The sequence below is a fragment of the Pararge aegeria genome, chromosome 24 (assembly GCF_905163445.1).
Source record: "Pararge aegeria chromosome 24, ilParAegt1.1, whole genome shotgun sequence".
Lineage (NCBI taxonomy): Eukaryota > Metazoa > Arthropoda > Insecta > Lepidoptera > Nymphalidae > Pararge > Pararge aegeria.
Window position 1 is genome coordinate 6,697,763 of NC_053203.1, and position 27,235 is coordinate 6,724,997.

The following is a 27,235-nucleotide window of genomic DNA, read 5'->3' on the forward strand; positions in this document are numbered from 1 at the left end:
TGCAGATGGGGATTGTGCTGTCAAATTTGAACTTTTTTCAGTGTTGACTGTATCAGCATGTTATGTCATTCATGCGGTTATTTAATTTTGGTCATGCTTCGATTAAAGTAAATTGTTATTAATATGCTTTCAATAAGAAATTCATCAAATGTAACCTCGCGGTATTGATGATGATGTTGATGTGTTTTACACATTTTTAAAATTATGCATCGGTAGGTCTAGAGTTACCTTAAGAATCATGTTGTAAAAGCGTATACTCAACCCCACGAAGAAGTTCTGCGCGTTTCGCAGACGATATGCAGATATCACTAATTTATATCCGTTTCTGTTAAGTTGATTCTTAATATCAGCTTTTTGTTTATAAAGAGAATATTATTTTGTCTCAACTTAACGTAACTGGAAGATTTCTGTACATTTAATATATTATGAAAATTTTGACAAAACAGATTTTTATTGAATTTTTGTCCGTCTGTCTGTCTGCCTATGTCTGTTCGGGCATCACGTGAAAACTACTGAACGGTTTTAAATAAAATTTGGTGAAGTTGTACCTGATATTCCGGGTCAACCGGAATCCGGGTATAGGATACTTTTTATCCCGATAAACAGTAAGTTTACTCCGGGAAATACGATGAAATTTTTTATCAATTTTACTTCATAGCTCCGTTAAATTTGAATCGATTTTAATAATTCTTTTTTTATGTGAAAGTGTGTGCTATTAAGCATGTATTGTCTAATTTTAATGAAGATCTGATGAATATTGTCGGAGATAATGGACAAAACTCTTCACAGATAACAGCACGTCGCTAGGCATATGGGACAATGATCGAATGCATGCGTATACTGGAATAGCTAATAGGCTTATTTTTATCCCAAAATAAAAAAAAAAGCCAGCAGCTCCTACAGGAAAACATCGCTATTTTTTCCGCATTTGTCTTTCAAAATCCGCGCAACGGAGTTTTAGATTGACGTGTTTTTTTAGATAGGCATAGTTGAAATATTTTCAAGCTTTACGTACATAATTTACTTAAATCTATTATTTAATTATTTACTTAAGTACATTATTTAATTAAATACATTATTTACTTATGTACATTATATACTTAAATACATTATTTACTTAATAACATTATATACTTAAGTAGGTACATTATATACTTAAGTACAATATTTACTTAAGTACATTATTTACTTAAGTATATAATGATTTAAGTGAATAATGTACTTAAGTAAATAATTTATTTAAGTACATTATTCACTTAAAAACATTATATACTTAAATACATTATATACTTACTTACATTATATACTTAAGTATATTATTTACTTAAGTACATGATTTACTTATTTACATTATTTACTTATTTACATTATATACTTAAGTACATTATTTACTTATTTACTTAAGTACATTATTTACTTAAGTGCATTATGTACTTAAATACATTATATACTTAAGTATATTATTTACTTAAGTACATGATTTACTTATTTACATTATATACTTAAGTACATTATTTACTTATTTACTTAAGAACATTATTTACTTAAGTGCATTATGTACTTAAATACATTATATACTTATTTACATGATATACTTAAGTACATTATAAACTTACTTACATTATATACTTAAGTACGTTATTTACTTAAGAACATTATGTACTTAAGTATATAATGTAAGTAAGTTTATAATGTACTTAAGGACATTATTTAATCAATACATTATTTACATTATATACTTAAGTACATTATAAACTTACTTACATTATATACTTAAGTACGTTATTTAATTAAACACATTATTTACTTAATAACATTATACACTTAAGTACATTATTTATTTATTTACTTATTTACGTTATTTACTTAAATACATTATATACTTATTTATATTATATACTTAAGTACATTATTTACTTAAGTATATAATGATTTAAGTGAATAATGTACTTAAGTAAATAATTTATTTAAGTACATTATTCACGTAAAAACATTATATACTTAAATACATTATATTCTTACTTACATTATATACTTAAGTATATTATTTACTTAAGTACATGATTTACTTATTTACATTATTTACTTAAGTACATTATTTACTTAAGTGCATTATGTACTTAAATACATTATATACTTATTTACATGATTTACTTAAGTACCTTATTTACTTAAGAACATTATTTACTTAAATACATTATATACTTACATTATTTACTTAAATACATAATATACTTATTTACATTATATACTGAAGTACATTATACTTAAATGAATTATTTACTTAAGTACATGTTCCGTATATCAAACGTTTGCAAAGTGCAGCATAAATACTTTATTTTTATTTTATTTATAATAATTTATTATTTTCTATCTTATTATCTAACACTGAAAAGGAATGTAAATGTCACGATTCCAAACGTTCGCTAGCGCCACCTACCTATCAACTTTCAAATGTCATTCGCTTTCGGACTATTCTCGCTAACGTACAAAGGCGCGCGCGTCCTTGTTAATTCGGGACTTCAACACTTTCTTATCATCCACTATCTTCGACTATCGCTGCCAGCATCTATACTTGAAACCGCCGATAAGACCTATGGAGCCAGGAGCGGGGTACCCCAAATAGGAGAATCCTGCATCGACCGGTAAGTGGCATACGTGCATACTTTCAGTGTTAGAACTTTAATACGTTACAAATATTCCATACAAACTTTTCCTACGAGCCGAATCTTTTATTACCAAGGCAAGCACTAATACTTAAAGTATTAGTGCTTGCACTATTTAGCTTATTTCGTAATATTCCTTTGTTCACAAGTGACAAAACTACCCACATACCGATTGCATTACATCGTTATTTCTCAAAAAACACGTATTATTTTTCGATAATACTTATGCGTACAGTGTTATTTTATCATAATCTAACTAATCCAATTGATATTTCAACATATTACGTATTTTGCAATTTACATTAATTTTTTTAAAACGTTGAATGCAACGCGTTCCGTCCGCAACAGCCGTGTTATAAAGGTACATTCACTTAGACATAGCAATCATAATTCAACTAACAATACATTTTTACATTTACGGCTTGTCTTTGTTTTTTCGAACAAGACAAGTAGCATTTTCGTGCTATAACCCGTATTCCATACTTTGTCTTTGTTTTTTTCGAACAGGACAATAAATATCATTACATTTCCATACTACACCATAACTTACGTTTTGTTTTTGTTTCTTCGAACAAAGCAAGCAGTATCATCGTACTGTACACGTAATTTACATTTTTTTTACATTCACAATACTACTATCATACCCAGGCACTACATGCCGATTTCATACTTTTCATACCTATCATAAAATTATATTTTTGTTTTCGTCCTAATATATGTAATATTTAAGCATCTTCGTGCTATATACACAATACTGATATAATAAATAGAATTATAGCCGTATTAGCGAGTTACATATATTATTTTCAATATGGAGTTAATTCAATTAATCTTCGAAAGAGATCTTTCTCTTAATAGTATTCAACGCATGGCTGATTGCATTGACAATGAAGCAGAGTTTCGATCGAGGGAATTGAATAATATTAAGAAACAGTTTCACTCAGTTCAAAGTAAAATAGAAAAACACTTAGCAAAAAAGGGTGAGTTTAACCATGAAGACCAATTAGCCATTCGCGATAAATTTGATAACTTATGTTATGTTGTTCAAATTGTATTAGACAATTCAAAAATTAATATCAGAAAAAATAGTTCGGTTCATGTAACAACACCTCCTTTATTTCATCGTCATCCAACGAAGATAAAACTACCTACTATTTCACTGCCTACTTTTAGCGGCAATGTTACTGAACGGAATGTATTCTACGACTTGTTCAAGTCTTTAGTTCACGATTATGAAGAATTATCTGATGTGCAACGTTTTCGTTATTTATTGTTGTCATTACGTGATGAACCGTTAAATCTAATAAAATCTTTTCCCGTAACCGATTCGAATTATCAAAATGTTAATAAATCGTTACGACAATAAGAGGATTATTGCAACGAAACACTTCGACAGAATATTCGATGCCAATCCATTTAACGATAAAAATTAGAACATAGTCTAAGAGACATGATCAATTTATGCCACGATAATTTAACTGCCTTAAAATCGCTAGATTTACCAGTTCAACAGTGGAGTTTTCCACTTTTAAATATTTTACTTCGTAAAATAACTCCTAGTATTCGCAGACGTTTCGAATTATGTTTAAAATCTTCAAGTGACATTCCGCTTGTTAGTGATTTTGGACTTCCTTGAGAAGGAGTTAGCAGCCTTAGAGGTGATGTCCGCTGCTAAGCACAGTGCACGTCTCACAACCATGTCCGATACCTCGCGCCAGCCTACTTCTGTCACTCGTAGCGGCACCAGCCCAGCCTATGCTGACTCATCGACGTGACCTGCTAATGCTACGCGCCCATCTTTCTCTCGTGCGCCTTTCAACACTAAAATAAAATAATGTAATTAAGTATAAAATGAACTTAAGTAAATAATGTACTTAAGTATATAATGTATTTAAGTACATAATGTACATAAGTAAATAATGTACTTAAGTATATAATGTATTTAAGTACATAATGTACATAGGTAAATAATGTATTTAAGTACATAATGTACTTAAGTAAATAATCTATTTAAGTATATAATGTATTTAAGTACATAAGTAAATAATATACTTAAGTAAATGTATTTAAGTACATAATGTACTTAAGTATATAAGGTATTTAAGTATATAATGTATTTAAGTACATAATGTACTTAAGTATATAATGTATTTAAGTAAATAATGTACTGAAGTATATAATGTAAATAAGTAAATAATGTACTTAAGTAAATCATATACTTAAGTATATTATGTATTATAGTATATAATGTATTAAAGTACATAAGGTACATAAGTAAATTATGTACTTCAGTAAATAATGTACTTAAGTATATAATGTACTAAAGAAAATAATGTACTTAAGTATATAATGTACTTAAGTAAATAATTTACTAAAGTATATAATGTATTTAAGTATATAATGTACTTAAGTATATAATGTACTAAAGAAAATAATGTACTTAAGTATGTAATGTACTTAAGTAAATAATTTACTAAAGTATATAATGTATTTAAGTACATAATGTACATAAGTAAATAATGTACTTAAGTATATAATGTATTTAAGTACATAATGTACATAGGTAAATAATGTACTTAAGTTAATAATGTACTTAAGTATATAAGGTATTTAAGTATATAATGTATTTAAGTACATAATGTACTTAAGTAAATAATTTACTAAAGTAAATAATGTATTTAAGTACATAATGTACATAAGTAAATAATATACTTAAGTATATAATGTATTTAAGTACATAATGTACTTAAGTATATAAGGTATTTAAGTATATAATGTATTTTAGTACATAATGTACTTAAGTATATAATGTAAATAAGTAAATAATGTACTTAAGTAAATCATATACTTAAGTATATAATGTATTAAAGTACATAAGGTACATAAGTAAATTATGTACTTCAGTAAATAATGTATTTAAGTATTTAATGTACATAAGTAAATCATATACTTAAGTATGTAATGTATTAAAGTACATAAGGTACATAAGTAAATTATGTACTTCAGTAAATAATGTATTTAATGTACTTAAGTACATAATGTACATAAGTAAATAATGTACTTAAGTATATAAGGTATTTCAGTATATAATGTATTTAAGTACATCATGTACTTAAGTGTATAATGTAAGTATATAATGTATTTAAGTAAATAATGTACTTAAGTATATAATGAACTTAAGTAAATAATGTAGTGAAGTATCTAATGTATTTCAATATATAATGTATTTTAGTATATAATGTAAATAAGTAAATAATGTACTTAAATAAATAATATACTTCAGTATATAATGTACTCAAGTATTAGTATATAATGTAAATAAGTAAATAATGTAATTAAGTAAATAATGTACTTAAGTATATAATGTATTTAAGTACATAATGTACATAGGTAAATAATGTACTAAAGTATATAAGGTATTTAAATATATAATGTATTTAAGTACATAATGTTCTTAAGTATATAATGTAAGTATATAATGTAGTAAATAATTTACTAAAGTAAACAATATACTTAAGTATATAGTGTATTTAAGTACATAATGTACATAGGTAAATAATGACCTAAGTATATAATGTACTTAAGTTAATAATGTACTTAAGTATATAATGTATTTAAGTATTTAATGTACTTTAGTAAATTATGTACTTACGTATATAACATATTTCAGTATATAATGTATTTAAGTACATAATCTATATAAGTAAATTATGTACTTTAGTAAATAATGTATTTAAGTACATAATGTACATAAGTAAACAATATACTTAAGTATATAATGTATTTAAGTACATAATGTACATAGGTAAATAATGTACTTAAGTATATAATGTACTTAAGTTAATAATGTACTTAAGTATATAAGGTATTTCAGTATATAATGTATTTAAGTACATAATGTACTTAAGTGTATAATGTATTTAAGTAAATAATGTACTTAAGTATAAAATGAACTTAAGTAAATAATGTACTAAAGTATCTAATATATTTAAATATATAATGTATTTTAGTATATAATGTACTCATGTATTAGTATATAATGTAAATAAGTAAATAATGTACTTAAATAAATAATATACTTAAGTATATAATGTTCTCAAGTATATAATGTACTTAAGTGTATAATGTATTTAAGTACATAATGTACATAGGTAAATAATGTACTTAAGTATATAAGGTATTTAAATATATAATGTATTTAAGTACATAATGTACTTAAGTATATAATGTAAGTATATAATGTATTTAAGTAAATAATGTACTGAAGTATTTAATGTAAATAAGTAAAGAATGTACTTAAGTAAATCATATACTTAAGTATATTATGTTTTATAGTATATAATGTATTAAAGAACAATGTACATAAGTAAATTATGTACTTAATTATACAATGTATTTAAGTACATAATGAACTTTAGTAAATAATGTACTTAAGTATATAATGTAAGTAAGTATATAATGTATTTAAGTTAATAATGTACCTAAGTATATAAGGTATTTAAGTAAATAATTTACTAAAGTAAATAATGTATTTAAGTATATAATGTATTTAAGTACATAATGTACATAAGTTAATAATATACTTAAGTATATAATGTATATAACTACATAATGTACTTAAGTATATAAGGTATTTAAGTATATAATGTATTTTAGTACATAATGTACTTAAGTATATAATGTAAATAAGTAAATAATGTACTTAAGTAAATCATATACTTAAGTATATAATATATTAAAGTACATAAGGTACATAAGTAAATTATGTACTTCAGTTAGTAATGTATTTAAGTATTTAATGTACTTAAGTAAATAATGTACTTAAGTATATAATGTATTTAAGTACATAATGTACATAGGTAAATAATGTACTTAAGTTAATAATGTACTTAAGTATATAAGGTATTTAAGTATATAATGTATTTAAGTACATAATGTACTTAAGTAAATAATTTACTAAAGTAAATAATGTATTTAAGTACATAATGTACATAAGTAAATAATGTACTTAAGTATATAATGTACTTAAGTTAATAATGTACTTAAGTATATAAGGTATTTCAGTATATAATGTATTTAAGTACATAATGTACTTAAGTGTATAATGTATTTAAGTAAATAATGTACTTAAGTATAAAATGAACTTAAGTAAATAATGTACTAAAGTATCTAATATATTTAAATATATAATGTATTTTAGTATATAATGTACTCATGTATTAGTATATAATGTAAATAAGTAAATAATGTACTTAAATAAATAATATACTTAAGTATATAATGTTCTCAAGTATATAATGTACTTAAGTGTATAATGTATTTAAGTACATAATGTACATAAGTAAATAATGTACTTAAGTATATAAGGTATTTAAATATATAATGTATTTAAGTACATAATGTACTTAAGTATATAATGTAAGTATATAATGTATTTAAGTAAATAATGTACTGAAGTATTTAATGTAAATAAGTAAAGAATGTACTTAAGTAAATCATATACTTAAGTATATTATGTTTTATAGTATATAATGTATTAAAGAACAATGTACATAAGTAAATTATGTACTTAATTATACAATGTATTTAAGTACATAATGAACTTTAGTAAATAATGTACTTAAGTATATAATGTAAGTAAGTATATAATGTATTTAAGTTAATAATGTACCTAAGTATATAAGGTATTTAAGTAAATAATTTACTAAAGTAAATAATGTATTTAAGTATATAATGTATTTAAGTACATAATGTACATAAGTTAATAATATACTTAAGTATATAATGTATATAACTACATAATGTACTTAAGTATATAAGGTATTTAAGTATATAATGTATTTTAGTACATAATGTACTTAAGTATATAATGTAAATAAGTAAATAATGTACTTAAGTAAATCATATACTTAAGTATATAATATATTAAAGTACATAAGGTACATAAGTAAATTATGTACTTCAGTTAGTAATGTATTTAAGTATTTAATGTACTTAAGTAAATTATGTACTTACGTATATAATATATTTCAGTATATAATGTATTTAAGTACATAATCTATATAAGTAAATTATGTACTTAAGTAAATAATGTACTTAAGTATATAATGTACTTAAGTAAATAATTTACTAAAGTATATAATGTATTTAAGTATATAATGTATTTAAGTACATAATGTACATAAGTAAATAATGTATTTAAGTATATAATGTATTTAAGTACATAATGTAGATAAGTAAATAATGTACTTAAGTATATAATGTATTTAAGTACATAATGTACATAGGTAAATAATGTACTTATGTATATAATGTATTTTAGTACATAATGTACTTAAGTATATAATGTATATAAGTAAATAATGTACTTAAGTAAATCATATACTTAAGTATATAATGTACATAAGTAAACAATATACTTAAGTATATAATTTACTAAAGTAAATAATGTATTTAAGTATATAATGTATTTAAGTACATAATGTACATAAGTAAATAATATACTTAAGTATATAATGTATTTTAGTACATAATGTACTTAAGTATATAATGTAAATAAGTAAATAATGTACTTAAGTAAATAATGTAATTAAGTAAATAATGTACTTAAGTATATAATGTATTTAAGTACATAATGTACATAGGTAAATAATGTACTTAAGTATATAAGGTATTTAATTATATAATGTATTTAAGTACATAATGTTCTTAAGTATATAATGTAAGTATATAATGTAGTAAATAATTTACTTAAGTAAATAATGTATTTAAGTATATAATGTATTTAAGTACATAATGTACATAAGTAAACAATATACTTAAGTATATAATGTATTTAAGTACATAATGTACATAAGTAAATAATGTACTTAAGTTAATAATGTACTTAAGTATATAAGGTATATAAGTATATAATGTACTTAAGTATATAATGTACTTAAGTTAATAATGTACTTAAGTATATAAGGTATTTCAGTACATAATGTACATAGGTAAATAATGTACTTATGTATATAATGTATTTTAGTACATAATGTACTTAAGTATATAATGTAAATTAGTAAATAATGTACTTAAGTAAATCATATACTTAAGTATATAATGTACATAAGTAAACAATATACTTAAGTATATAATTTACTAAAGTAAATAATGTATTTAAGTATATAATGTATTTAAGTACATAATGTACATAAGTAAATAATATACTTAAGTATATAATGTATTTTAGTACATAATGTACTTAAGTATATAATGTAAATAAGTAAATAATGTACTTAAGTAAATAATGTAATTAAGTAAATAATGTACTTAAGTATATAATGTATTTAAGTACATAATGTACATAGGTAAATAATGTACTTAAGTATATAAGGTATTTAATTATATAATGTATTTAAGTTCATAATGTTCTTAAGTATATAATGTAAGTATATAATGTAGTAAATAATTTACTTAAGTAAATAATGTATTTAAGTATATAATGTATTTAAGTACATAATGTACATAAGTAAACAATATACTTAAGTATATAATGTATTTAAGTACATAATGTACATAAGTAAATAATGTACTTAAGTATATAATGTACTACAGAAAATAATGTACTTAAGTATGTAATGTACTTAAGTAAATAATTTACTAAAGTATATAATGTATTTAAGTACATAATGTACATAAGTAAATAATGTACTTAAGTAAATAATTTATTTAAGTACATAATGTACATAGGTAAATAATGTACTTAAGTTAATAATGTACTTAAGTATATAAGGTATTTAAGTATATAATGTACTTAAGTATATAATGTACTTAAGTAAATCATATACTTAAGTATATAATGTATTAAAGTACATAAGGTACATAAGTAAATTATGTACTTCAGTAAATAATGTATTTAAGTATTTAATGTACAAAAGTAAATAATATACTTAAGTATATAATGTATTTAAGTACATAATGTACATAGGTAAATAATGTACTTAAGTATATAATGTACTTAAGTTAATAATGTACTTAAGTATATAAGGTATTTCAGTATATAATGTATTTAAGTACATAATGTACTTAAGTGTATAATGTATTTAAGTAAATAATGTACTTAAGTATATAATGAACTTAAGTAAATAATGTACTGAAGTATCTAATGTTTTTATATAATGTATTTTGGTATATAATGTACTCATGTATTAGTATATAATGTAAATAAGTAATGAATGTACTTAAGTAAATCATATACTTAAGTATATTATGTTTTATAGTATATAATGTATTAAAGAACAATGTACATACGTAAATTTTGTACTTAAGTATATAATGTATTTAAGTTAATAATGTACCTAAGTATATAAGGTATTTAAGTAAATAATTTACTAAAGTAAATAATATATTTAAGTATATAATGTATTTAAGTACATAATGTACATAAGTTAATAATATACTTAAGTATATAATGTATATAACTACATAATGTACTTAAGTATATAAGGTATTTAAGTATATAATGTATTTTAGTACATAATGTACTTAAGTATATAATGTAAATAAGTAAATAATGTACTTAAGTAAATCATATACTTTAGTATATAATGTATTAAAGTACATAAGGTACATAAGTAAATTATGTACTTCAGTTAGTAATGTATTTAAGTATTTAATGTACTTAAGTAAATTATGTACTTACGTATATAATATATTTCAGTATATAATGTATTTAAGTACATAATCTATATAAGTAAATTATGTACTTAAGTAAATAATGTACTTAAGTATATTATGTACTTAAGTAAATAATTTACTAAAGTATATAATGTATTTAAGTACATAATGTACATAAGTAAATAATGTATTTAAGTATATAATGTATTTAAGTACATAATGTAGATAAGTAAATAATGTACTTAAGTATATAATGTATTTAAGTACATAATGTACATAGGTAAATAATGTACTTATGTATATAATGTATTTTAGTACATAATGTACTTAAGTATATAATGTAAATAAGTAAATAATGTACTTAAGTAAATCATATACTTAAGTATATAATGTATTAAAGTACATAAGGTACATAAGTAAATTATGTACTTCAGTAAATAATGTATTTAAGTATTTAATGTACATAAGTAAATCATATACTTAAGTATATAATGTATTAAAGTACATAAGGTACATAAGTAAATTATGTACTTCAGTAAATAATGTATTTAATGTACTTAAGTAAATAATGTACTTAAGTATATAATGTACTTAAGTAAATAAATTACTAAAGTATATAATGTATTTAAGTACATAATGTACATAAGTAAATAATGTACTTAAGTATATAAGGTATTTCAGTATATAATGTATTTAAGTACATCATGTACTTAAGTGTATAATGTAAGTATATAATGTATTTAAGTAAATAATGTACTTAAGTATATAATGAACTTAAGTAAATAATGTAGTGAAGTATCTAATGTATTTCAATATATAATGTATTTTAGTATATAATGTAAATAAGTAAATAATGTACTTAAATAAATAATATACTTCAGTATATAATGTACTCAAGTATTAGTATATAATGTAAATAAGTAAATAATGTAATTAAGTAAATAATGTACTTAAGTATATAATGTATTTAAGTACATAATGTACATAGGTAAATAATGTACTAAAGTATATAAGGTATTTAAATATATAATGTATTTAAGTACATAATGTTCTTAAGTATATAATGTAAGTATATAATGTAGTAAATAATTTACTAAAGTAAACAATATACTTAAGTATATAGTGTATTTAAGTACATAATGTACATAGGTAAATAATGTACCTAAGTATATAATGTACTTAAGTTAATAATGTACTTAAGTATATAATGTATTTAAGTATTTAATGTACTTTAGTAAATTATGTACTTACGTATATAACATATTTCAGTATATAATGTATTTAAGTACATAATCTATATAAGTAAATTATGTACTTTAGTAAATAATGTATTTAAGTACATAATGTACATAAGTAAACAATATACTTAAGTATATAATGTATTTAAGTACATAATGTACATAGGTAAATAATGTACTTAAGTATATAATGTACTTAAGTTAATAATGTACTTAAGTATATAAGGTATTTCAGTATATAATGTATTTAAGTACATAATGTACTTAAGTGTATAATGTATTTGAGTAAATAATGTACTTAAGTATAAAATGAACTTAAGTAAATAATGTACTAAAGTATCTAATATATTTAAATATATAATGTATTTTAGTATATAATGTACTCATGTATTAGTATATAATGTAAATAAGTAAATAATGTACTTAAATAAATAATATACTTAAGTATATAATGTTCTCAAGTATATAATGTACTTAAGTGTATAATGTATTTAAGTACATAATGTACATAGGTAAATAATGTACTTAAGTATATAAGGTATTTAAATTTATAATGTACTTAAGTATATAATGTACTTAAGTAAACAATATACTTAAGTATATAATGTATTTAAGTACATAATGTACATAGGTAAATAATGTACTTAAGTATATAATGTACTTAAGTTAATAATGTACTTAAGTATATAAGGTATTTCAGTATATAATGTATTTAAGTACATAATGTACTTAAGTGTATAATGTATTTGAGTAAATAATGTACTTAAGTATAAAATGAACTTAAGTAAATAATGTACTAAAGTATCTAATATATTTAAATATATAATGTATTTTAGTATATAATGTACTCATGTATTAGTATATAATGTAAATAAGTAAATAATGTACTTAAATAAATAATATACTTAAGTATATAATGTTCTCAAGTATATAATGTACTTAAGTGTATAATGTATTTAAGTACATAATGTACATAGGTAAATAATGTACTTAAGTATATAAGGTATTTAAATTTATAATGTATTTAAGTACATAATGTACTTAAGTATATAATGTAAGTATATAATGTATTTAAGTACATAATGTACTGAAGTATTTAATGTAAATAAGTAAAGAATGTACTTAAGTAAATCATATACTTAAGTATATTATGTTTTATAGTATATAATGTATTAAAGAACAATGTACATAAGTAAATTATGTACTTAATTATACAATGTATTTAAGTACATAATGAACTTTAGTAAATAATGTACTTAAGTATATAATGTAAGTAAGTATATAATGTATTTAAGTTAATAATGTACCTAAGTATATAAGGTATTTAAGTAAATAATTTACTAAAGTAAATAATGTATTTAAGTATATAATGTATTTAAGTACATAATGTACATAAGTTAATAATATACTTAAGTATATAATGTATATAACTACATAATGTACTTAAGTATATAAGGTATTTAAGTATATAATGTATTTTAGTACATAATGTACTTAAGTATATAATGTAAATAAGTAAATAATGTACTTAAGTAAATCATATACTTAAGTATATAATGTATTAAAGTACATAAGGTACATAAGTAAATTATGTACTTCAGTTAGTAATGTATTTAAGTATTTAATGTACTTAAGTAAATTATGTACTTACGTATATAATATATTTCAGTATATAATGTATTTAAGTACATAATCTATATAAGTAAATTATGTACTTAAGTAAATAATGTACTTAAGTATATAATGTACTTAAGTAAATAATTTACTAAAGTATATAATGTATTTAAGTATATAATGTATTTAAGTACATAATGTACATAAGTAAATAATGTATTTAAGTATATAATGTATTTAAGTACATAATGTAGATAAGTAAATAATGTACTTAAGTATATAATGTATTTAAGTACATAATGTACATAGGTAAATAATGTACTTATGTATATAATGTATTTTAGTACATAATGTACTTAAGTATATAATGTATATAAGTAAATAATGTACTTAAGTAAATCATATACTTAAGTATATAATGTACATAAGTAAACAATATACTTAAGTATATAATTTACTAAAGTAAATAATGTATTTAAGTATATAATGTATTTAAGTACATAATGTACATAAGTAAATAATATACTTAAGTATATAATGTATTTTAGTACATAATGTACTTAAGTATATAATGTAAATAAGTAAATAATGTACTTAAGTAAATAATGTAATTAAGTAAATAATGTACTTAAGTATATAATGTATTTAAGTACATAATGTACATAGGTAAATAATGTACTTAAGTATATAAGGTATTTAATTATATAATGTATTTAAGTACATAATGTTCTTAAGTATATAATGTAAGTATATAATGAAGTAAATAATTTACTTAAGTAAATAATGTATTTAAGTATATAATGTATTTAAGTACATAATGTACATAAGTAAACAATATACTTAAGTATATAATGTATTTAAGTACATAATGTACATAAGTAAATAATGTACTTAAGTTAATAATGTACTTAAGTATATAAGGTATTTAAGTATATAATGTACTTAAGTATATAATGTACTTAAGTTAATAATGTACTTAAGTATATAAGGTATTTCAGTACATAATGTACATAGGTAAATAATGTACTTATGTATATAATGTATTTTAGTACATAATGTACTTAAGTATATAATGTAAATTAGTAAATAATGTACTTAAGTAAATCATATACTTAAGTATATAATGTACATAAGTAAACAATATACTTAAGTATATAATTTACTAAAGTAAATAATGTATTTAAGTATATAATGTATTTAAGTACATAATGTACATAAGTAAATAATATACTTAAGTATATAATGTATTTTAGTACATAATGTACTTAAGTATATAATGTAAATAAGTAAATAATGTACTTAAGTAAATAATGTAATTAAGTAAATAATGTACTTAAGTATATAATGTATTTAAGTACATAATGTACATAGGTAAATAATGTACTTAAGTATATAAGGTATTTAATTATATAATGTATTTAAGTTCATAATGTTCTTAAGTATATAATGTAAGTATATAATGTAGTAAATAATTTACTTAAGTAAATAATGTATTTAAGTATATAATGTATTTAAGTACATAATGCACATAAGTAAACAATATACTTAAGTATATAATGTATTTAAGTACATAATGTACATAAGTAAATAATGTACTTAAGTATATAATGTACTAAAGAAAATAATGTACTTAAGTAAATAATTTACTAAAGTATATAATGTATTTAAGTACATAATGTACATAAGTAAATAATGTACTTAAGTAAATAATTTATTTAAGTACATAATGTACATAGGTAAATAATGTACTTAAGTTAATAATGTACTTAAGTATATAAGGTATTTAAGTATATAATGTACTTAAGTATATAATGTACTTAAGTAAATCATATACTTAAGTATATAATGTATTAAAGTACATAAGGTACATAAGTAAATTATGTACTTCAGTAAATAATGTATTTAAGTATTTAATGTACAAAAGTAAATAATATACTTAAGTATATAATGTATTTATGTACATAATGTACATAGGTAAATAATGTACTTAAGTATATAATGTACTTAAGTTAATAATGTACTTAAGTATATAAGGTATTTCAGTATATAATGTATTTAAGTACATAATGTACTTAAGTGTATAATGTATTTAAGTAAATAATGTACTTAAGTATATAATGAACTTAAGTAAATAATGTACTGAAGTATCTAATGTTTTTATATAATGTATTTTGGTATATAATGTACTCATGTATTAGTATATAATGTAAATAAGTAAAGAATGTACTTAAGTAAATCATATACTTAAGTATATTATGTTTTATAGTATATAATGTATTAAAGAACAATGTACATACGTAAATTTTGTACTTAAGTATATAATGTATTTAAGTTAATAATGTACCTAAGTATATAAGGTATTTAAGTAAATTATTTACTAAAGTAAATAATGTATTTAAGTATATAATGTATTTAAGTACATAATGTACATAAGTAAATAATATACTTAAGTATATAATGTATTTAAGTACATAATGTACTTAAGTATATAAGGTATTTAAGTATATAATGTATTTTAGTACATAATGTACTTAAGTATATAATGTAAATAAGTAAATAATGTACTTAAGTAAATCATATACTTTAGTATATAATGTATTAAAGTACATAAGGTACATAAGTAAATTATGTACTTCAGTTAGTAATGTATTTAAGTATTTAATGTACTTTAGTAAATTATGTACTTACGTATATAATATATTTCAGTATATAATGTATTTAAGTACATAATCTATATAAGTAAATTATGTACTTAAGTAAATAATGTACTTAAGTATATAATGTACTTAAGTAAATAATTTACTAAAGTATATAATGTATTTAAGTATATAATGTATTTAAGTACATAATGTACATAAGTTAATAATGTATTTAAGTATATAATGTATTTAAGTACATAATGTAGATAAGTAAATAATGTACTTAAGTATATAATGTATTTAAGTACATAATGTACATAGGTAAATAATGTACTTATGTATATAATGTATTTAAGTACATAATGTACTTAAGTATATAATGTAAATAAGTAAATAATGTACTTAAGTAAATCATATACTTAAGTATATAATGTACATAAGTAAACAATATACTTAATTATATAATTTACTAAAGTAAATAATGTATTTAAGTATATAATGTATTTAAGTACATAATGTACATAAGTAAATAATATACTTAAGTATATAATGTATTTTAGTACATAATGTACTTAAGTATATAATGTAAATAAGTAAATAATGTACTTAAGTATATAATGTATTTAAGTACATAATGTACATAGGTAAATAATGTACTTAAGTATATAAGGTATTTAATTATTTTATTTATTTTTTTTTCTTTAATTGGAAAACCAACAGTTGTAGATACTAACTAGTTAACAGATTGATTGACTTAAAACTAATAACAGGTTTCCACAGATAAGTCTTATATAAACAAGGGTACCTGATAGAACCCAGCAGAAACGCAGCAAACTAAAACAAAGTGTTAAGTTTACCTAGCATGCAACAGTTTATCTACTAATTTGCGACGTACACTATTCATATTACCATAAAATAGGTCAATTTCGGGGTCATTGTAAACAGAATTAAGAAGGCGAGAGACACGGATTAAAAAGTAATTAAATCTATTCTTAGTTTTAGTTAAGGGTACGTGCAGAATCTTTTTATGCCTAGGTAATCGCGAGGGTACAAATAAATCTAACTTAGTAAGTAATTCCGGACTATCTATTGACCCTCTAACAATGTTAAGTAAGAGACAAACGTCGGCAATGTTTCTACGTGTATGAAGGGGTACAAGGTGTAAATCCGAACATGATATTTCGTAGGAAGTTTTAGGAAGGTGAAATTTGTGCTTAAGGAATCTAATGAATTTCTTTTGAATACTTTCTAATTTATTGATATAAATGTGATACGCAGGATTCCATATTTGGCAAGCATACTCTAGTTGACTACGGACCAGTGAACAGTAGAGGATTTTGATGGTTTTCATTTTTTTGAATGGTTTACTAACACGTATAATAAAACCTAAAGCTTTAAATGCTTTGGTCACAATAGCATCTATATGATAATCAAAAATTAGTTTAGTGTCGAGGAGTACCCCGAGATCTCTTATAATATCAGTTCTGTTAAGGTTTTGATGTTTTAAAATGTAGTCATAGAGAAAAGGTTCCCTTTTCCTAGTAAAAGATATAGAGTTACACTTTAAGACATTAAGATCAAGTTTATTTTGAATGCAGTAATCATCTAATCTAAACAAGTCAGCTTGTAAAAGTTCCGCATCTTTAACATTATTGACTGTACGAAATACCTTCAAGTCATCAGCAAAAAGTAAAAATTTTGAATGTATAAAGCAGAGATCGATATCATGAATAAAAATAGTGAATAAAAAGGGTCCCAACAAGGACCCTTGGGGCACACCCGACGGTACTGCCATCCAATTTGATTTAAAACCATTTAACACAACTGTTTGAAGTCTGTTATTAATATAAGAAGAAAACCAGCGAAACAAATCTCCTCTGATCCCAAGGGAGGCCAGTTTTTTTAGAAGCAAGATGTGGTCAATCCTGTCAAAAGCTTTGCTATAGTCAGTATATACAGCATCAACTTGTAATTAAATTATATAATGTATTTAAGTACATAATGTTCTTAAGTATATAATGTAAGTATATAATGTAGTAAATAATTTACTTAAGTAAATAATGTATTTAAGTATATAATGTATTTAAGTACATAATGTACATAAGTAAACAATATACTTAAGTATATAATGTATTTAAGTACATAATGTACATAAGTAAATAATGTACTTAAGTTAATAATGTACTTAAGTATATAAGGTATTTAAGTATATAATGTACTTAAGTATATAATGTACTTAAGTTAATAATGTACTTAAGTATATAAGGTATTTCAGTACATAATGTACATAGGTAAATAATGTACTTATGTATATAATGTATTTTAGTACATAATGTACTTAAGTATATAATGTAAATAAGTAAATAATGTACTTAAGTATATAAGGTATTTAAGTATATAATGTATTTAAGTATATAATGTATTTAAGTACAAAATGTACTTTGGTAAATAATGTACTTAAGTATATAATGTATTTAAGTAAATAATGTACATAGGTAAATAATGTACTTAAGTATATAAGGTATTTAAATATATAATGTATTTAAGTACATAATGTTCTTAAGTATATAATGTAAGTTTATAATGTAGTAAATAATGTACTTAAGTATATAAGGTATTTAAATATATAATGTATTTAAGTACATAATGTTCTTAAGAATATAATGTAAGTATATAATGTAGTAAATAATTTACTAAAGTAAACAATATACTTAAGTATACTATGTATTTAAGTACATAATGTACATAGGTAAATAATGTACTTAAGTATATAATGTACTTAAGTTAATAATGTACTTAAGTATATAAGGTATTTAAGTATATAATGTATTTAAGTACATAATGTACTTAAGTATTTAATGTATCTAAGTAAATAATGTACTGAAGTATATAATGTAAATAAGTTAATAATGTACTTAAGTAAATCATATACTTTATGTATTATAGTATTATAGTATATAATGTATTAAAGTACATAAGGTACATAAGTAAATTATGTACTTCAGTAAATAATGTATTTAAGTATTTAATGTACTTTAGTAAATAATTTCCTAAAGTATATAATGTATTTTAAGAAAACATTACACTTAAATAGAATAGTTAAATTTTAAAAACGGTTGTATTAGTGTAAGTGTTTGTAAGTAAACCTAATAAATAAAATAAAATAAAATAAAATAAAATAAAATAAAAAAAATATTTAAGTACATAATGTACATAAGTAAATAATGTATTTAAGTATATAATGTATTTAAGTACTTAAAGTACTTAAGTAAATAATGTACTTAAGTATATAATGTATTTAAGTACATAATGTACATAGGTAAATAATGTACATAAGTATATAATGTACTTAAGTTAATAATGTACTTAAGTATATAAGGTATTTCAGTATATAATGTATTTAAGTACATAATGTACTTAAGTGTATAATGTATTTAAGTAAATAATGTACTTAAGTATATAATGAACTTAAGTAAATATTGTACTGAAGTATCTAATGTATTTAAATATATAATGTATTTTAGTATATAATGTACTCAAGTATTAGTATATAATGTAAATAAGTAAATAATGTACTTAAATAAATAATATACTTAAGTATATAATGTTCTCAAGTATATAATGTACTTAAGTGTATAATGTATTTAAGTACATAATGTACTGAAGTATATAATGTAAATAAGTAAAGAATGTACTTAAGAATATGATGTTTTATAGTATATAATGTATTTAAGTACAATGTACATAAGTAAATTATGTACTTAAGTATATAATGTTCTTAAGTATACAATGTATTAAAGTAAATAATGAACTTTAGTAAATAATGTACTTAAGTATATAATGTAAGTAAGTATATAATGTATTTAAATAAATAATGTACCTAAGTATATAAGGTATCTAAGTATATAATGTATTTAAGTACAAAATTTACTTTAGTAAATAATGTACTTAAGTATATAAGGTATTTAAGTATATAATGTATTTAAGTACATAATGTACTTAAGTAAATAATTTACTAAAGTAAATAATGTATTTAAGTATATAATGTATTTAAGTACATAATGTACATAAGTAAATAATATACTTAAGTATATAATGTATTTAAGTACATAATGTACTTAAGTATATAAGGTATTTAAGTATATAATGTATTTTAGTACATAATGTACTTAAGTATATAAAGTAAATAAGAAAATAATGTACTTAAGTAAATCATATACTTAAGTATATAATGTATTAAAGTACATAAGGTACATAAGTAAATTATGTACTTCAGTAAATAATGTATTTAAGTATTTAATGTACTTAAGTAAATTATGTACTTAAGTAAATAATATACTTAAGTATATAATGTTCTCAAGTATATAATGTTCTTAAGTAAATAATGTATTTAAGTATATAATGTATTTAAGTACATAATGTACATAAGTAAACAATATACTTAAGTATATAATGTATTTAAGTACATAATCTATATAAGTTAATTATGTACTTAAGTAAATAATGTACTTAAGTATATAATGTACTAAAGAAAATAATGTACTTAAGTATATAATGTACTTAAGTAAATAATTTACTAAAGTATATAATATATTTAAGTACATAATGTACATAAGTAAATAATGTATTTAAGTACATAATGTACATAAGTAAATAATGTACTTAAGTATATAATGTATTTAAGTACATAATGTACATAGGTAAAAAATGTACTTAAGTATTTAATGTACTTAAGTTAATAATGTACTTAAGTATATAAGGTATTTCAGTATATAATGTATTTAAGTACATAATGTACTTAAGTGTATAATGTATTTAAGTAAATAATGTACTTAAGTATATAATGAACTTAAGTAAATAATATACTGAAGTACCTTATGTATTTAAATATATAATGTATTTTAGTATATAATGTAAATAAGTAAATAATGTACTTAAATAAATAATATACTTAAGTATATAATGTTCTCAAGTATATAATGTACTTAAGTGTATAATGTATTTAAGTACATAATGTACATAGGTAAATAATGTGCTTAAGTATATAAAGTATTTAAGTATATAATGTATTTAAGTACATAATGTTCATAAGTAAATAATATTTTTAAGTATATAATGTATTTAAGTACATAATGTACTTAAGTATATAAGGTATTTAAGTATATAATGTATTTTAGTAATAATGTACTTAAGTAAATCATATACTTAAGAATATAATGTATTAAAGTACATTAGGTACATAAGTAAATTATGTACTTCAGTAAATAATGTATTTAAGTATTTAATGTACTTAAGTAAATTATGTACTTACGTATATAATATATTTCAGTATATAATGTATTTAAGTACATAATCTATATAAGTAAATTATGTACTTAAGTAAATAATGTACTTAAGTATATAATGTACTTAAGTATATAATGTACTTAAGTAAATAATTTACTAAAGTATATAATTTATTTAAGTATATAATGTATTTAAGTACATAATGTACATAAGTAAATAATGTACTTAAGTATATAATGTATTTAAGTACATAATGTACATAGGTAAATAATGTACTTAAGTGTATAATGTAAGTATATAATGTATTTAAGTAAATAATGTACTTAAGTATATAATGAACTTACGTAAATAATGTACTGAAGTATCTAATGTATTTCAATATATAATGTATTTTAGTATATAATGTAAATAAGTAAATAATGTACTTAAGTATATAATGTATTTAAGTACATAATGTACTTAAGTATATAAGGTATTTAAGTATATAATGTATTTTAGTTCATAATTTACTTAAGTATATAATGTAAATAAGTAAATAATGTACTTAAGTAAATCATATACTTAAGTATATAATGTATTAAAGTACATAAGGTACATAAGTAAATTATGTACTTCAGTAAATAATGTATTTAAGTATTTAATGTACTTAAGTAAATTATGTACTTACGTATATAATATATTTCAGTATATAATGTATTTAAGTACATAATCTATATAAGTAAATTATGTACTTAAGTAAATAATGTACTTAAGTACATAATGTACTTAAGTATATAATGTACTTAAGTAAATAAATTACTAAAGTATATAATGTATTTAAGTATATAATGTATTCAAGTACATAATGTACAAAAGTAAATAATGTATTTAAGTACATAATGTACATAAGTAAATAATGTTCTTAAGTATATAATATATATAAGTACATAATGTACATAGGTAAATAATGTACTTAAGTATATAAGGTATTTCAGTATATAATGTATGTAAGTACATCATGTTCTTAAGTGTATAATGTAAGTATATATTATATTTAAGTAAATAATGTACTTAAGTATATAATGAACTTAAGTAAATAATGTAGTGAAGTATCTAATGTATTTCAATATATAATGTATTTTAGTATATAATGTTAATAAGTAAATAATGTACTTAAATAAATAATATACTTAAGTATATAATGTACTCAAGTATTAGTATATAATGTAAATAAGTAAATAATGTACTTCAATTAAATAATATACTTAAGTATATAATGTTCTCAAGTATATAATGTACTTAAGTAAATAATGTACTTAAGTATATAATGTATTTAAGTACATAATGTACATAGGTAAATAATGTACTTAAGTATATAAGGTATTTAAATATATAATGTATTTAAGTACATAATGTTCTTAAGTATATAATGTAAGTATATAATGTAGTAAATAATTTACTAAAGTAAACAATATACTTAAGTATACTATGTATTTAAGTACATAATGTACATAGGTAAATAATGTACTTAAGTATATAATGTACTTAAGTATATAATGTACTTAAGTTAATAATGTACTTAAGTATATAAGGTATTTAAGTATATAATGTATTTAAGTACATAATGTACTTAAGTATTTAATGTACTGAAGTATATAATGTAAATAAGTAAATAATGTACTTAAGTAAATCATATACTTAAGTAAATTATGTATTATAGTATATAATGTATTAAAGTACATAAGGTACATAAGTAAATTATGTACTTCAGTAAATAATGTATTTAACTATTTAATGTACTTTAGTAAATTATGTACTTACGTATATAAAATATTTCAGTATATAATGTATTTAAGTACATAATCTATATAAGTAAATTATGTACTTAAGTAAATAATGTACTAAAGTATATAATGTATTTAAGTACATAATGTACATAAGTAAATAATGTATTTAAGTATATAATTAATTTAAGTACATAATGTACATAAGTAAATAATGTACTTAAGTATATAATGTATTTAAGTACATAATGTACATAGGTAAATAATGTACTTAAGTTAATAATGTACTTAAGTATATAAGGTATTTCAGTATATAATGTATTTAAGTACATAATGTACTTAAGTGTATAATGTAAGTATATAATGTATTTAAGTAAATAATGTACTTAAGTATATAATGAACTTAAGTAAATAATGTACTGAAGTATCTTATGTATTTCAATATATAATGTATTTTAGTATATAATGTAAATAAGTAAATAATGTACTTAAATAAATAATATACTTAAGTATATAATGTACTCAAGTATTAGTATATAATGTAAATAAGTTAATAATGTACTTCAATTAAATAATATACTTAAGTATATAATGTTCTCAAGTATATAATGTACTTTAGTAAATAATGTAATTAAGTAAATAATGTACTTAAGTATATAATGTATTTAAGTACATAATGTACATAGGTAAATAATGTACTTAAGTATATAAGGTATTTAAGTATATAATGTATTTAAGTACATAATGTACTTAAGTAAATAATTTACTAAAGTAAATAATGTATTTAAGTATATAATGTATTTAAGTACATAATGTACATAAGTAAATAATATACTTAAGTATATAATGTATTTAAGTACATAATGTACTTAAGTATATAAGGTATTTAAGTATATAATGTATTTTAGTAATAATGTACTTAAGTAAATCATATACTTAAGTATATAATGTATTAAAGTACATAAGGTACATAAGTAAATTATGTACTTCAGTAAATAATGTATTTAAGTATTTAATGTACTTATAAAAATAATTTACTAAAGTAAATAATGTATTTAAGTATATAATGTATTTAAGTACATAATGTACATAAGTAAATAATATACTTAAGTATATAATGTATTTAAGTACATAATGTACTTAAGTATATAAGGTATTTAAGTATATAATGTATTTTAGTACATAATGTACTTAAGTATATAATGTAAATAAGTAAATAATGTACTTAAGTAAATCATATACTTAAGTATATAATGTATTAAAGTACATAAGGTACATAAGTAAATTATGTACTTCAGTAAATAATGTATTTAAGTATTTAATGTACTTAAGTAAATTATGTACTTACGTATATAATATATTTCAGTATATAATGTATTTAAGTACATAATCTATATAAGTTAATTATGTACTTAAGTAAATAATATACTTAAGTATATAATGTTCTCAAGTATATAGTGTACTTAAGTAAATAATGTTTTTAAGTATATAATGTATTTAAGTACTTAAAGTACTTAAGTAAATAATGTACTTAAGTATATAATGTATTTAAGTACATAATGTACATAGGTAAATAATGTACTTAAGTATATAATGTACTTAAGTTAATAATGTACTTAAGTATTTAAGGTATTTCAGTATATAATGTATTTAAGTACATAATGTACTTAAGTACTTAAAGTACTTAAGTAAATAATGTACTTAAGTATATAATGTATTTAAGTACATAATGTACATAGGTAAATAATGTACTTAAGTATATAATGTACTTAAGTTAATAATGTACTTAAGTATTTAAGGTATTTCAGTATATAATGTATTTAAGTACATAATGTACTTAAGTGTATAATGTATTTAAGTAAATAATGTACTTAAGTATATAATGAACTTAAGTAAATATTGTACTGAAGTATCTAATGTATTTAAATATATAATGTATTTTAGTATATAATGTACTCAAGTATTAGTATATAATGTAAATAAGTAAATAATGTACTTAAATAAATAATATACTTAAGTATATAATGTTCTCAAGTATATAATGTACTTAAGTGTATAATGTATTTAAGTACATAATGTACATAGGTAAATAATGTACTGAAGTATATAATGTAAATTAGTAAAGAATGTACTTAAGTTTATTATGTTTTATAGTATATAATGTATTAAAGAACGATGTACATAAGTAAATTATGTACTTAAGTATATAATGTTCTTAAGTATTAAGTAAATAATGAACTTTAGTAAATAATGTACTTAATTATATAATGTAAGTAAGTATATAATGTATTTAAGTAAATAATGTACCTAAGTATATAAGGTATTTAAGTATATAATGTATTTAAGTACAAAATGTACTTTAGTAAATAATGTACTTAAGTATATAAGGTATTTAAGTATATAATGTATTTAAGTACATAATGTACTTAAGTAAATAATTTACTTAAGTAAATAATGTATTTAAGTTATATAATGTATTTAAGTACATAATGTACATAAGTAAATAATATACTTAAGTATATAATGTATTTAAGTACATAATGTACTTAAGTATATAAGGTATTTAAGTATATAATGTATTTTAGTACATAATGTACTTAAGTATATAATGTAAATAAGTAAATAATGTACTTAAGTAAATCATATACTTAAGTATATAATGTATTAAGGTACGTAAGGAAATTATGTACTTCAGTAAATAATGTATTTAAGTATTTAATGTACTTATGTAAATTATGTACTTACGTATATAATATATTTCAGTATATAATGTATTTAAGTACATAATCCATATAAGTAAATTATGTACTTAAGTAAATAATTTACTAAAGTATATAATGTATTTAAGTATATAATGTATTTAAGTACATAATGTTCATAAGTAAATAATGTATTTAAGTATATAATCTATAATCTATTTAAGTACATAATGTACATAAGTTAATAATGTACTTAAGTATATAATGTATTTAAGTACATAATGTACATAGGTAAATAATGTACTTAAGTATATAATGTACTTAAGTTAATAATGTACTTAAGTATATAAGGTATTTCAGTATATAATGTATTTAAGTACATAATGTACTTAAGTGTATAATGTATTTAAGTAAATAATGTACTTAAGTATAAAATGAACTTAAGTAAATAATGTACTAAAGTATCTAATATATTTAAATATATAATGTATTTTAGTATATAATGTACTCATGTATTAGTATATAATGTAAATAAGTAAATAATGTACTTAAATAAATAATATACTTAAGTATATAATGTTCTCAAGTATATAATGTACTTAAGTGTATAATGTATTTAAGTACATAATGTACATAGGTAAATAATGTACTTAAGTATATAAGGTATTTAAA

At 20.0% G+C, this 27,235-nt stretch overlaps 2 protein-coding genes across 2 annotated transcripts in view; one reads left to right on the plus strand and one right to left on the minus strand.

Moving 5' to 3' along the window:
- LOC120634567 (probable cation-transporting ATPase 13A3) overlaps positions 1–27,235 on the minus strand; it is a 113,065-nt gene that overhangs the window by 41,584 nt on the left and 44,246 nt on the right. The window lies entirely within an intron of this gene.
- On the plus strand, positions 2,415–4,470 carry LOC120634568. The gene is made up of 2 exons (XM_039905269.1): positions 2,415–2,645; positions 3,525–4,470. The coding sequence occupies exons 1-2, from the start codon at positions 2,455–2,457 to the stop codon at positions 4,030–4,032; spliced, it is 699 nt and encodes a 232-aa protein (XP_039761203.1). The 5' UTR covers positions 2,415–2,454; the 3' UTR covers positions 4,033–4,470.

What these genes read in the sequence shown, in the direction of transcription:
- LOC120634568 (XM_039905269.1), top strand. Translation starts at nt 2,455, where the DNA reads ATGTCATTCGCTTTCGGACTATTCTCGCTAACGTACAAAGGCGCGCGC. An exon ending in GGAGAATCCTGCATCGACCG is followed by an intron (nt 2,646 to 3,524) that starts GTAAGTGGCATA and finishes TTCTCTTAATAG; the next exon opens with TATTCAACGCATGGCTGATT.